This window comes from Bombina bombina, chromosome 2, assembly GCF_027579735.1.
Source record: "Bombina bombina isolate aBomBom1 chromosome 2, aBomBom1.pri, whole genome shotgun sequence".
Lineage (NCBI taxonomy): Eukaryota > Metazoa > Chordata > Amphibia > Anura > Bombinatoridae > Bombina > Bombina bombina.
Genome location: NC_069500.1, coordinates 555,947,274 through 555,963,251, shown reverse-complemented (window position 1 = coordinate 555,963,251; position 15,978 = coordinate 555,947,274). Strand labels below are relative to the sequence as shown.

At 38.0% G+C, this 15,978-nt stretch overlaps 1 protein-coding gene across 1 annotated transcript in view; it reads left to right on the top strand.

The window, feature by feature from the left end:
* Positions 1-15,978, top strand: part of ERCC6L2 (ERCC excision repair 6 like 2) — a 433,149-nt gene that overhangs the window by 333,582 nt on the left and 83,589 nt on the right. Inside the window, 1 exon segment of the mRNA XM_053702417.1 lies at positions 13,739-13,819. Coding sequence (XP_053558392.1) covers positions 13,739-13,819 — 81 coding nt within the window.

Sequence of the window (15,978 nt, the reverse complement as noted above, 5' to 3'; positions counted from 1 at the left end):
TAGATTAGCGGCGAAAAAATTCAGGGTTTGCAATTGTGGGCGCGCAGAGCGCTTTGGCTAAAGTCTTGGTCAGCGGATGTATCATCCAAGACAAAATTGCTTAATATCCCCTTCAAGGGTAAAACTCTCTTTGGGCCAGAATTGAAAGAGATTATCTCAGACATCACTGGGGGAAAGGACCACGCCCCTCCCACAAGATAGGCCTTTCAAAGCCAAGAATAAGTCTAATTTTTGTTCCTTTCGTAATTTCAGGCACGGACCGGGCTCTAATTCTGCATCCTCTACGCAAGAGGGTAATACCTCACAGACCAAACCAGCCTGGAAACCGATGCAAGGCTGGAACACGGGTAAGCAGGCCAAGAAGCCTGCCGCTGCTAACAAAACAGCATGAAGGAGTAGCCCCCGATCCGGGTCCGGATCTAGTGGGGGCAGACTCTCTATCTTTGCTCAGGCTTGGGCAAGAGATGTTCAGGATCCCTGGACGCTAGAAATAGTTTCTCAGGGTTATCTTCTGGAATTCAAGGAACTTGAAGGTTCCACATGTCTCACTTATCCTCAACCAAATAAAGAGACAGGCATTCTTACATTGTGTAGAAGACCTGTTTAAAGATGGGAGTGATACACCCAGTTCCAACGGCGGAACAAGGAATGGGATTTTACTCAAATCTGTTTGTAGTTCCCAAAAAAGAGGGAACTTTCAGACCAATCCTGGATTTAAGATCCTAAACAAATTTTCTCAGAGTACCATCGTTCAAGATGGAAACCATTCGAACGATTCTACCCACAATTCAGGAAGGTCAATTTATGACTACCGTGGATCTAAAGGATGCGTATCTACATATCCCTATCCACAAAGAACATCATCAGTTCCTAAGGTTCGCCTTTCTGGACAAACATTACCAGTTTGTGGCCCTCCCATTCGGGTTAGCCACTGCTCCAAGGATTTTCACAAAGGTACTCGGATCCCTTCTATAGCGGTTCTAAGACCAAGGGGCATTGCAGTAGTACCGTACTTGGACGACATTCTAGTACAAGGCGTCGTCTCTTTCAAAGGCAAAGGCTCACTCAGACATCGTTCTGGGCCTTTCTCAGATCTCACGGATGGAAGGTGAACATAGAAAAAAGTTCCCTGTCTCCGTCGACAAGAGTTTCCTTCTTGGGAACAATAATAGATTCCTTAGAAATGTGGATTTTCTTGACAGAAGTCAGAAAGTCAAAACTTCTAAACGCTTGTCAAGTTCTTCATTCTATTCCTCGTCCTTCCGTAGCTCAGTGCATGAAGTAGTAGGATTGATGGTTGCAGCAATGGACATAGTTCCTTTTGCGCGAATTCATCTAAGACCATTACAACTGTGCATGCTGAAACAGTGGAATGGGGGACTATACAGACTTGTCTCCAGTGATTCAAGTAGATCAGAAGACCAGAGACTCACTCCGTTGGTGGCTAACCCAGGATCACCTATCCCAGGGAATGAGCTTCCGCAGTCCAGAGTGGGTCATCGTCACGACCGACCGCCAGCCTAGTGGGCTGGGGCGCGGTCTGGAATCCCTGAAAGCTCAGGGACTGTGGTCTCGGGAAGAGTCTCTTCTCCCGATAAACATTCTCAAACTAAGAGCGATATTCAATGCTCTCAGGGCTTGGCCTTAGCTAGCAAAGCCAGATTAATAAGATTCCAATCAGACAACATGACGACTGTTGCGTATCTCAATCATCAGGGGGGAACAAGGAGTTCCTGGCGATGAAAGAAGTGACCAAAATAATACAATGGGCGGAGAATCACTCCTGCCACCTATCTGCGATCCACATTCCAGGTGTGGAAAACTGGGAAGCGGATTATTTGAGTCGTTAGACATTCCATCCGGGGGAGTGGGAACTCCACCCGGAGATCTTTGCCCAGTTGACGCAACTATGGGGCATTCCAGATATGGATCTGATGGCGTCTCGTCAGAACTTCAAGGTTCCTTGCTACGGGGTCCAGATCCAGGGATCCCAAGGCGACTCTAGTGGATGCACTAGTAGCGCCTTGGACCTTCAACCTAGCTTAGTGTTTCCACCATTTCCTCTCATTCCCAGGCTGGTAGCCAGGATCAAACAGGAGAGGGCCTCGTGATCTTGATAGCTCCTGCGTGGCCACGCAGGACTTGGTATGCAGACCTGGTGAATATGTCATCGGTTCCACCATGGAAGCTACCTTTGAGACAGGACCTTCTTGTTCAGGGTCCATTCGAACATCCAAATCTGGTCTCCCTCCAGCTGACGGCTTGGAGATTGAACGCTTGATTCTATCAAAGCGTGGGTTTTCAGATTCCGTGATAGATACTCTGGTTCAAGCCAGAAAACCGGTAACTAGAAAGATTTACCATAAAATATGGAAAAGATATAATCTGCTGGTGTGAATCCAAGGGATTCCCATGGAATAAGATAAAGATTCCTAGGATTCTGTCCTTTCTACAAGAAGGTTTGGATAAAGGATTATCTGCGAGTTCTCTAAAGGGACAGATTTCTGCTTTATCTGTCCTACTACACAAACGACTGGCAGTTGTGCCAGATGTTCAAGCATTTGTTCAGGCTTTGGTTAGGATCAAGCCTGTTTACAGACCTTTGACTCCTCCCTGGAGTTTAAATCTAGTTCTTTCAGTTCTTCAAGGGGGTTCCGTTTGAACATTTACATTCCATAGATATTAAGTTTGTTATCTTGGAAAGTTTTGTTTTGGTTATAAAGGCTGAAATATATGAGGTCTCAGGTGTTAGAAAACATATACATATAAATACATATGTCACACATATATATATATATATATATATACATATATATGTGTATTGCAGTTAAGTAGATGAAAACATGTAAAAACATATTTATGCAATATCCATATTTAATAAATATTTACCATTCCAATTTCTTCACATAGGGGAATATGTTCTATGTATTTTTAAATAGATATTCCTATATATATCTGTATATATCTATATCTATATCATTATATATATATATATATATATATATTATATATATATATATATATATATATATATATATATATATATTTAGGAATAAATATAACTTATTCTTCTATGTGAAGAACATTGGAATGTGAAATATTAATATTTTCATGTCGAGTTAGTGCACTTGAGAAAATGCAAATAGGGTATTCATTATTTGTTTTTTTTTTCACTTTTCGTGCTTTATTGAAGTCTATGGGGGAAACTGTTCATGCGGTTGCAATGTTAGAAGTTAGTTTTTGTGCATAAGCAAAATCTTTTTACTTTTAGCTTTTAATACCCGACTCGTGCAAAAAGCTTACTTATAGAAGAGCTACCACGCTAGCGGGAGCGATAAATAACACTTCACTCATAATCTAGACCTTTTTTCTCTTTCTGTCATTGTCTTATTCAATTTCTTTCTATTTAGATATTTTGCTAATGTTTATATGATTACTTAGCTCTACTAAAACCTGTGCAATTCAGACTTTGTTAATGTGTTTATAAACTTAGATATTGATACCAATTTGCTGTCTCCAGTATGGTATGAATATAAACATTACATTTCTATATAATTCTATATATTCTACCTTTATAGGAAATCTTTGCAAAGTAAAAACATAAGTTATAACATTTACTCCAGGAATTAAACATGAGGTAAACTCAGTAATTCAAAAACGTAATCTAGTAGAGTAGAAGAATTCAAGTTAATGTTCAACTACTAAATGTAGATATCACATATTTTTTCTATGTTGCGGATAGCAGTTGGACAGAATACAAGCAGAAGTAGCAAGTTTCAAGGGACGGGTAACAAGTCTTAGACTGGACATGCAAAGAATAATATAGACTTGGGGCCAGAGGTAAAATATAGTTAGTAGTATTAGGTGGCGTGATAATGGTTTCCAGTTTACAAATTTTGGTAGATCAGAGATATGAGGCCACACGAGGCAGGAGGCAGATAACAGTACATAGATGAGTAAGGATCAACTGAGATAGAGACATAGTAAGGGGATTATGGCCAATGGATACACTACTGGAATTGACAGAATGTATAGTAGGCAGATGAGGACCACGTTTCCAGAATGCAGATCAGAAATGACTAGAATCATAGAATAGAAGTTTTAAGCAAACACAACTGGTATGGGGGATCAGTAAATGGTTTGTGAATGAAGAAATAGAACTTGGTAAGAAAATTCCTCATCTCTTCTCTCCCAATAGAAGTAAATTCAACAATGAGAGACTACTAGAGTACTTCTGAAAACAAATGGATAGTTAGAAGCGGTGAGAAACACCACAAATGCAAGCCAAAATTAAAGTAAATTTGCATCACAGGATGCTGACACATTCAGCCTTAATCACTGATGCCCCACTTACATTGTATTTCTTTCATGTAATTGGCAAGAGTCCATGAGCTAGTGACATATGGGATATACAATCCTACCAGGAGGGGCAAAGTTTCCCAAACCTCAAAATGCCTATAAATACACCCCCCACCACACCCACAATTCAGTTTTACAAACTTTGCCTCCTATGGAGGTGGTGAAGTAAGTTTGTGCTAAGATTTCTACGTTGATATGCGCTTCTCAGCATTGTTGAAGCCCGATTCCTCTCAGAGTACAGTGAATGTCAGAGGACGTGAAGGGAGTATCACTTATTTCAATACGATGATTTCCCTAACGGGGGTCTATTTCATAGGTTCTCTGTTATCGGTCGTAGAGATTCATCTCCTACCTCCCTTTTCAGATCGACGATATACTCTCAATTTACCATTACCTCTACTAATAGCTGTTTTAGTACTGGTTTGGCTATCTGCTATATGTGGATGGGTGTCTTTGGGTAATTATGTTTTTTATTACTTAAGACACCTCAGCTATGGTATGGCACTTTATGCATTTATATAAAGTTGTAAATATATGTATTGTACTTATATTTGCCATGAGTCAGGTTCATGTATTTCCTTCAGCAGACTGTCAGTTTCATATTTGGGGAATTTAAACATTTTAAGAAATGTATTTCTTACCTGGGGTTTAGTCTTTTTTTCAATTGACTACTTCTTGCTATTGCGGGTATTAGGCCTGCGGGTGCGTCAAATGCTAAACTTTATTGCGTCATTCTTGGCGCGAAATTTTTTTCGGCGCGAAAAAAGACGTTTATGCCGCAACTTTGTCATTTCCAGCGTCATACGTGACACCAAGACCTTTCACACGACGGCGTCATTAGTGACGCGAGTGTGTCATTTCCGGTTATTTTTACGTTACGTTGTGCGTCATACTTGGCGCCAATTTTTTTTCATTATTTCAATACCCCTTGTATGTTTGCCTCTTGCTTTTTGCTATCAGAGGCCTATGCTATTGCATTTTTTCCCATTCCTGAAACTGTCATATAAGGAAATAGATAATTTTGCTTTATATCTTGTTTTTTCTCTTACATTGTGCAAGATGTCCCAATCTGATCCTGCCTCAGACGTTTCTGCTGAAACATTGCTGTCTGACATCAGTTCTACCAAAGCTAAGTGCATTTGTTGTAAAATTGTAGAAATTATTCCACCGAATGTCATTTGTAAGTTGTCATGATAAACTTTTACATGCAGATAGTGTTTCCATTAGTAATAGTACATTACCAGTTGCAGTTCCTTCAACTTCTAATGTGCATGATATACCTGTAAATTTTAAAGAATTTGTTTCTGATTCTATTATGTAGGCTTTGTCTGCATTTCCACCTTCTAATAAACGTAAAAGGTCTTTTAAAACTTCTCATTTAGCTGATGAAATTTCAAATGACCAACAACATAATAATTTATCCTCTTCTGATGAGGATCTATCTGATTCAGAAGATCCTTCCTCAGACATTGACACTGACAAATCTACTTATTTATTTAAAATAGAGTATATGCGTTCTTTATTAAAAGAAGTGTTAATTACTTTGGATATTGAGGTAACCAGTCCTAATTGACGTTCAGTCTAATAAACGTTTAAATGCTGTTTTTAAACCTCCTGTGGTTTCTCCAGGGGTTTTTCCCATTCCTGAGGCTATTTCTGATATGATTTCTAGGGAATGGAATAAGCCAGGTACTTCTTTTATTCCTTCTTCAAGGTTTAAAAAAATTGTATCCTTTACCAGCAAAATCTATAGAGTTTTGGGGAAAAATCCCCAAAGTTGATGGGGGCTATTTCTACTCTTGCTAAACGTATCACTATTCCTATGGAAGATAGTACTTCCTTTAAGGATCCTTTAGATAGGAAGCTTGAATCTTATCTAAGGAAGGCCTATTTATATTCAGGTCATCTTCTCAGACCTGCTATTTCTTTGGCTGATGTTGCGGCTGCATCAACTTTCTGGTTGGAAAATTTAGTGCAACATGAATTGGATTCTGATATATCTAGCGTTATTCGCTTACTGCAACATGCTAATCATTTTATTTTTTATGCCATTTTTATATTATCAAAATTGATGTTAGATCCATGTCTTTAGCTGTATTAGCTAGAAGAGCTTTGTGGCTTAAATCTTGGAATGCTGATATGACATCTAAATCTAGATTACTATCTCTTTCTTTCCAAGATAATAATTTTGGTTCTCAGTTGGATTCTATTATTTCAACTATCACTGGGGGAAATTGAGTTTTTTTGCCTCAGGATAAAAAAACCTAAGGGTAAATCTAAGGCTTCTAACCGTTTTCGTTCCTTTCGTCAGAATAAGGAACAAAAACTCAATCCTCCCCCCAAGGAATCTGCTTCCAATTGGAAGCCTTCCTCAAATTGGAATAAATCCAAGCCATTTAGGAAACCAAAGTCAGCCCCTAAGTCCGCATGAAGGTACGGCCCTCATTCCAGCTCAACTGGTAGGGGACAGATTAAGGTTTTTCAAGGATTTTTGGATAAACTCTGTCCAAAATCATTGCATTCAGAGCATTGTTTCTCAGGGGTATCGAATAGGATTCAAAGTAAGACCTCCTGTGAGAAGATTTTTTTCTCTCACGCATCCCTGTAAATCCAGTAAAAGCTCAGGCTTTTCTGAAGTGTGTTTCAGACCTGGAGTCTTCAGGGGTAATCATGCCAGTTCCTCCTCAGGAACAAGGTTTGGGGTTTTATTCAAACCTATTCATTGTACCAAAGAAAGAAAATTTATTCAGACCAGTTCTGGATCTGAAAATTTTGAATCGTTATGTAAGAGTACCAACTTTCAAGATGGTGACTATAAGGACTATTCTGCCTTTTGTTCAGCAAGGACATTATATGTCCACAATTGACTTGCAGGATGCATACCTTTTATATTCCGATTCATCCAGAACACTATCAGTTTCTGAGATTCTCTTTTCTAGACAAGCATTACCAATTTGTTGCTCTTCCATTTGGCCTAGCAACAGCTCCAATAATCTTTTCAAAGGTTCTGGGTGCCCTACTATCTGTAATCAGAGAACAGGGTATTGCGTTGTTTCCTTATTTGGACGATATCTTGGTACTAGCTCAGTCTTTACATACTGCAGAATCTCACACAAATCAACTAGTGTTGTTTCTTCGGAAACATGGTTGGAGGATCAATTTACCAAAAAGTTTCTTGATTCCTCAGACAAGGGTCACCTTTTTAGACTTCCAGATAGATTCAGTGTCCATGACTCTGTCTCTAACAGACAAGAGACGTTTAAAATTGGCCGCAGCATGCCGGCACCTTCAGTCTCAGTCATTCCCTTCAGTGGCTATGTGCATGGAAGTTTTAGGTCTCATGACTGCAGCATCGGACGCGATCCCCTTTGCTCGTTTTCACATGAGACCTCTACAGCTTTGCATGCTGAATCAATGGTGCAGGGATTATACAAAGATATCACAATTAATATCCTTGAATCCCATTATACGACACTCTCTGATATGGTGGATAGATCACCATTGTTTGGTTCAAGGGGCTTATTTTGTTCGGCCAACCTGGACTGTGATCTCAACAGATGCGAGTCTTTCAGGTTGGGGAGCTGTTTGGGGATCTCTGACAGCACAAGGGGTTTGGAAATCTCAAGAGGCGAGATTACCAATAAATATTTTAGAACTCTGTGCAATTATCAGGGCTCTTCAGTTTTGGCCTCTGCTAAAGAGAGAACCGTTCATTTGTTTTCAGACAGACAATATCACAACTGTGGCTTATGTCAATCATCAGGGTGGGACTCACAGTCCCCAAGCTATGAAAGAAGTATCTCGGATACTTGCTTGGGCGGAATCCAGCTCCTGTCTAATCTCTGCGGTGCATATCCCAGGTGTAGACAATTGGGAGGCGAATTATCTCAGCCGCCAGACTTTACATCCAGGGGAGTGGTCTCTCCATCCAGATGTGTTTTCTCAGATTGTTCGGATGTGGGGTCTTCTGCTTACATCTTCCCGCCTCTAGTTCTCCTTCCAAGAGTGATCTCCAAAATCATCATGGAACAGTCTTTTGTGTTGCTGGTGGCTCCAGCATGGCCACAAAGGTTTTGGTATGCGGATCTGGTTTGGATGTCCAGTTGCCCGCCTTGGCCACTTCCGTTACGGCCGGACCTACTATCTCAAGGTCCGTTTTTTCCATCAGGATCTCAAATCATTAAATTTTAAGGTATGGAAATTGAACGCTTAGTTCTAAGTCTTAGAGTTTTCTCCGACTCAGTGATTAATACTATGTTACAAGGTCGTAAATCTGTCTCTAGAAAGATTTATTATAGAGTTTGGAAGACTTACATTTCATGGTGTTCTCATAAATTCTCCTGGCATTCTTTTAGAATTCCTAGAATTTTACAGTTCCTTCAGGATGGTTTGGATAAGGGTTTGTCTGCAAGTTCCTTGAAAGGTCAAATCTCCGCTCTTTCTGTTTTATTTCACAGAAAGATTGCTATACTTCCTGATATTCACTGTTTTGTACAGGCTTTAGTTCGTATTAAGCCTGTCAATAAATCAATTTCTCCTCCTTGGAGTCTTAATTTGGTTCTGAAGGCTTTACAGGCTCCTCCATTTGAGCCTATGCATTCTTTGGACATTAAACTACTTTCTTGGAAAGTGTTGTTCCTTTTGGCTATCTCTTCTGCTAGAAGAGTTTCTGAGCTATCTGCTCTTTTTTGTGAGTCTCCTTTTCTGATTTTTCATCAGGATAAGGCAGTTTTGCGGACTTCTTTTCAATTTTTACCTAAGGTTGTGAATTCTAACAATATTAATAGAGAAATTGTTGTCCCTTCCTTGTGTCCTAATCCTTAGAATTCTTTGGAAAGATCCTTACATTCTTTGGATGTGGTAAGAGCTTTGAAATATTATGTGGAAGCTACTAAAGATTTCAGGAAGACTTCCAGTCTATTTGTTTTATTTTCTGGTCCTAGGAAAGGTCAGAAGGCTTCTGCTATTTCCTTGGCTTCTTGGTTGAAACTTTTGATTCATCAACCTTATTTGGAGTCGAGTCAGGCCCCGCCTCAGAGAATTATAGCTCATTCTACTAGATCAGTCTCCACTTTGTGGGCTTTTAAGAATGAAGCTTCAGTTGATCAGATTTGCAAAGCGGCGACTTGGTCCTATTTACATACATTTACTAAATTCTACCGTTTTGATGTATTTACTTCTTCTGAAGCAGTTTTTGGTAGAAAAGTTCTTCAGGCAGCTGTTTCAGTTTGATTCTTCTGCTTTTGTTTTCAAAAATGAAATAAACTTATTTTTTTGGGTTGTGGATTAATTTTTTCAGCGGAATATGGCTGTTTTTATTCCCTCCCTCTCTAGTGACTCTTGAGTGGAAGACTCCACATCTTGGGTATTGATATCCCATATGTCACTAGCTCATGGACTCTTGCCAATTACATGAAAGAAAACATAATTTATGTAAAAACTTACCTGATAAATTCATTTCTTTCATATTGGCAAGAGTCCATGAGCACAATTATTTCCAAATTTCCTTTGTTGATGCTTTCTACTCCTTTCTTTATCACCCCACTGCTTGGCTATTCGTTAAACGGAATTGTGGGTGTGGTGGGGGGTGTATTTATGGGCATTTTGAGGTTTGGGAAACTTTGCCCCTCCTGGTAGGATTGTATATTCCATATGTCACTAGCTCATGGACTCTTGCCAATATGAAAGAAATTAATTTATCAGGTAAGTTCTTACATAAATTATGTTTTCTTAGGTTTTAATAAGGTACAGAACAATTCCTCTTGCAAATATTGATTTATCTAGAAGCAAACTTTTTCCTATGGTTTTGAGAGATCATAGGCAGTCTGTTCCCCTTCTCCATTACATAGTAGAAGGTATAGAGATCTTCAGATATCTTTAAAAATATAAAGAATATCTCCATTTGATAAAGAGGACCCAGGAAAAAAGGAAGGCATGTCAGAGCTTCCATACCATTAACCAGTAAGATTATTCAAGATTGTTCCATTCATTGAAGTGAGTTGAGAATCTGTCCTAAAGTAACTCCACTTACATCCCCCGTCAGTTTTTTATGAGGCTTTCTATCAGATCTTTGTAATTATCGTTAACACGCTAACTCCGCATCTATATAACACGTTGAAAGTAAATCTTTTTTGCTCATGCACTAACCGGACGCACGCAAAGATCAGAAGTTACAATATCGTGGCCACGTTAATGTACTCTTCCATTGACTTCAATGTAGAGAGAAAAGTGGTGGTGGGGGGAATCTAACACCCATACTTGCGTGCTAACCAAAATCGCTGTAAGCCACATACTGTAATAATCCCTAACCCACCACATAGCCCACAGCAATGTCCCCCCTACACTATTAACTCCTAACTCGCCACATAGCCCACCGCAAAGTCCCCACTACTCTATTAACCCCTAAACAGACACAACCCCATCACAAAGTAACCCACTACACTATTAACTCCTAAACTGCCACCACCCCCCACATCGCAAAGTAACCCACTACACTATTTACCCCTAAACTGCCACAACCCCCATCTCAAAGTAACCCAATAACACTTAAGCCCCCTTACCTAACACCCCCTAAGTTACCCCAAAACAGACTAATCTTACCTGTTAAAAAAAAAAAAAAAAACAACCTAACAGTACCTTTAAAAAGAACAACTTACTTTATACATACCTTTTTGTATTTTTAAATATATATTTCTATATATCTGTATATATCTGTACCTGTATGTGTGTGTGTGTGTGTATGTATATATATATTATATGTATATATATATATATATATATATATATATATATATATATATATATATATATATATATATATATATATATATATATATACATATTCAGTGCCTTCCACTAATATTGGCACCCTTGGTAAATATTAGCAAAGGAGGCTGTGAAAATTTGTCTTTATGGTTTAACCTTTTGATCTTTTGTTCAAAAAATACCCAGAAATACTCTGCTCTCATGGATATCAAACAATTGCAAACACAAAGCAGGTTTATCTGAAAAAGAAAAAAAAACCTCTTTGTAAATATATGTATGGCAGAATTATTGGCACTCTTTTAGTCAATACTTTGTGCTACTTCCCTTTGCCAAAATATCAGCTCTGACTCTTCTCCTATAATGCCTGATGAGGTTGGAGAATACATGGCAAGAGATTTGAGACCATTCCTCCATACAGAATCTCTCCAAATCCTTCAAATTTTGAGGTTGATGCTGGTGGACTCTTCTCCTAAGTTCACCCCACAGCACAGGTTTTCTATGTGGTTCAAGTCAGGGGACTTAGGTGGTCCTTGATTTTGTGGTCAGTAAACCATTTTTGTGTTGATTTTGATGTAGGTTTTGGATCATCGTCCTGCTGGAAGATCCAACCACGACCCATTTTAAGCTTTCTGGCAGAGGTGTTGATATTTGTTGAGTCCATGATGCCATGTATCCTAACAAAATATCTAGGTCCTCCGGCAGAAAAACAGCCCCAAAACATTAAAGAGCCACCACCATATTTAACTATGGCCATGAGGTAATTCTCCATATGGCTACCTCTCTGTGTACATCAAACCCACCTCTGGTGTTTATTGTCAGAAAGCTCTATTTTGGTTTCATATGACCATAGAACCTGATCCCATTGTAATTCTCCAGCTGTGATCCTTGGAGATATTTTGGCCACTCTAACCATACTCTTCACGGTGCATTGAAACAATATAGACACATGGTTGATTTATAACATTTCCAGTTGACTTGAACTTTTTGCTATTTTCTTATAGCCACATCCCATTTTGTGAAGCTCAACAACCTTTTGCCGCACATCACAGCTATATTCCTTGGTCTTACCCATTGTGATGAATGACTAAAGGGAATTTGGCCCGTGTGATACCTTATATTTAAACCCCTGTGAAACAGGAAGTCATGGTTGAACAATTTCCTGTTCCTTGTCACCCATGTATACTAAAAAATGTAAAATATCAATGGGAAAATACTTAAAATATATTTTTCTCATGGGAATTCATAGGAGTGACAATAATTGTGCCACACATACAGAGGCAGTCCCCAGGTTACAAACAAGATAGGTTCTGTAGGTTTGTTCTTAAGTTGAATTTGTATGTAAGTTGGCGCAGGCACTTTTTTTAGGTGAAACTCTAGCCAAACATTTTTTTAGTTTTGAATAGCATAGGGAGAAGTTTGTTTTGCTATCTGTGCCCCTGTTCAGACAATTTCACTTTCTGTCCTTGTGACAATTGGATTTTGAGTATTTTGGGTTATCTTGGAAAGAAGGATTGGTGATAAAGCTCTATTTTCTCCGTTTATAAGTACAAGTTGTACTTAAGTCGGATGTCTGTAACCCGGGGACTGCCTGTATTTAACAACATTTTTAGTTTTTTTCTTTTTTAAAAAAACCTGTGTTGTGTTTGTAATTGTTTGATATCCATGAGAGCAGAGTATTTTTGTGTATGTTTTGAACAAAAGTCCAAAAGTTTAAACAATAAAGACAATTTTTCACAGTGTTTTTGTTCATATTTACCAATATTAATGGAGGGCACTTTGTATGTGTTTGTGTATGTGTGTGTGTGTATATATATATATATATATATATATATATATATATATATATATATATATATATATATTTAAAAATAAATAACATTTTCTTCTATGTGAAAAATATTTGAATTTAAAATATTCATAACTACCTTCGAGTTTAGCGATGTAGGTCTAATGCTCACGAGTGAAAAGTGTTAGTTTTTTGTTTTTTAAAAAAAGCACGCTCCATTGAAGTCTAAGGGGAACTTGTAATATGAGCGCTAACCTACCCACATTCAAAAAATACTTTGAACTGTGTTTGCAAGTGGGAAAATTTTTTTAGCGGGCCACTTGTAATCTAGCACAAAATGTCCATATTCCTCTGTAAAGCAACTTTGTAGAAGTTGTATGTTGGTTTTATGTCATTTTTTTCTGATTTAGAAAGGTTTTTTATCACATTTTATAGTTCTTATTGTTTACTAATATTTATGAATAAATTCATTATTTTAAAAGATATATTCTCATGCAAAAATTGCATGTTCTAATTTGTTAATAGTGTGGCATTTTTGCACTACTGACCCTGAAACACTGCGCTTAAGCCCTGTAAAAAAGGTAAATACCTACTTGAAAACCATGGAGAATTGCAGATCTTGAGCATGGCTACAGCCAGTGTGCCGGTCACCTGCGGCAGTCTCACAGCCCCTCCGGTCACCATCTGTATTCAGCACTGAAGCAGCAACATTTGTGGCTCCCAAGTGGGAGTTTTTGTTTAACCTCTTTGCATTACAATGTCCTATTAATATAATAATATTTCTTCTATACATTCTTCCTCTTTTTTTTTTTTTCTTTTTTTTTATAGCGGGAAGGTCATGTGGAAGCTGGAGCTGTAAGTTCTGCCATGTGTATTGATCAAAGGAGTTTAGCAAATAATACAGAATTGGTAAGAATGTTTTTTTCTTAAATAAAATTATTAAGAATATAGGCTAAGTATATTTCTTTCTGTTGTGCTAGATAATTAGCTATCTGACAGAACTGTAGCACATCACTCAGGGACAATATGATACAGTTATGCTGTGACTGACAAGATGAAAGAGTCATAAAAATGTTTTTTTTTTAAAGTTCTCCATAATTTAATAAATTTGGTTAGGTGTGAAAAAATTGTATTTTTTTAACAAAAAACATATGCATTTTAGGAATGTGGAGGAAAATAGCTGTTAGAAATTTCCTTGTTTTGGAGAAAAAAATTCTTGTCATCCTGAGAATTATTTTACAATGTCCATATTTGGTTTAGCTGTGTTTAATATGATTTTATTTTTTTTATTTTTTTCTGTAGTTATTATGGCTGTTGGATTAATAAACAGACTTTTTAACCCAAATTTAATAAATCTCTTTGGTTTACTTTATAATAATATAAAGCAATAACTATAAGTAATTTACAAAGGGTTTAAACCATGATCTTTGACTCTTCACTGAAAAGGGCTATTCAAGTCTTTAGGTCCTAGGAGATTAGAGATGTGTTTGTGCTTTCATAAAAAAAGTCATTAAGGAAATGTGGAACATCTTGTGGTATTAATTGATGGCACAATAATAGTACATTTTCTTATTTTAATCAATATGTCATATTCATAACATATCCTGCCGCCTGCGGGTCATTACGTTGTGTCTGCACCACAATCTAAATATACGTTTTATGTGGCCCACTGGTAATGAAAATAGATGTGACTATAGCAGCAGTATGCTACAAATGAACATTATGCCAGTTTTGCAGATGTTTGTGGATGTCTGTCTAGTTTTGTTTCACAGAGGTTTTACCAACTCACCCGGGTGAGTCACATCCATAGCACGGATGGGTCATGGGCCTCTTATATTTTTTGGTTACAATTGAATTATATAAAAAATATTTATTTAATACCTTATACGTCTAATGATATTGTAATTTACTTCTGCTTTTTTTAAAAAAAAATCTTTTTTAAATATGATGCTTGAAACTTTAAGAGAAAAGTGAAAGAACTTTTGTAGACTGTTTTTATCCAAATGTAACTCGCAGAATGTATTTCTCTGATGTAATGACTTAGATGAGTTACATAATGTGCTCTATTTACAAAAAAAGCTGTAGGCTGTCATTTATTTGTTATTGCTGATGGCTTTTAATTTAAATTGTTACATTTATTTAACCACTCAAATGACAGGGAGACCTGTAGTATGTTTCTAACAATGTACGTAACTTGTATATAGGCCTTTGATACTTTTCTGTATCTTGTGGTTAAAGTGAAGGTCCATTTTAATGAATTAGTGCCCGGTTTTAAATAAACCTATTAAAAACAAGGGCACTTTAATTCATCAAAATTGACATTTCACTGTTTTCTTCAAAAACTTACCTTTTAATCCTGGCAGCCGCTCCAGCACTTCCTCCGCCCGTCGCAAGCCGTCTTCGCAGGTCCAAAATGACTAATCCGGCTTCCTCCAATCACAGCGTTGCATCAGGCCAAGATTCCCCGGGGGGGAGCTATGATTGGAGGAAGCCTGATTCGTCATTTCTGACGTCTGCAGAGGCTTCTGACGGCCGGGGGAATCGCTGGAGCGGCATTCAGGATTAAAACGTAAGTTTTTTAAGAAAACAGTGACATGTCAATTTTTTTTTTTTTTTAAATATCTTTATTTAGTGGAAACCCAAACGGGTGCACCACAACGAGAAGAGAGTCAACATACATGAGATGGCAACAATTCAATTCAGTATACACAAAAATGATATCAGAATGAGAAACTTACATCATGTGAACAGTGTAGGTTGGGTGCAAGCTCGAAGTGGTTAACACTCGTCCAGTTGATTTTTACATTTTCTGGATAAACCGAGGTGGTCTGGGGTGCAGAAGTAGGGAAAGGAGGGGGAAGGGGGAATCCTATAACAGGACAAAAAAGAGAAGAGGGGGGGAAAGGGATGGAGGGAAGGGGCGGAAGAGGGAAGGGGAGGGAAAGGGAAGAGGCCACAAAATTTAAACAAATCAATATACCAACAAGTGTTTAGGCTGCAAGGTTTAGCTTCCAGACCCTTAAAAGGGGGAAAAGCCCTGAATTCACTGAGGAGGAGACACCCAGTCC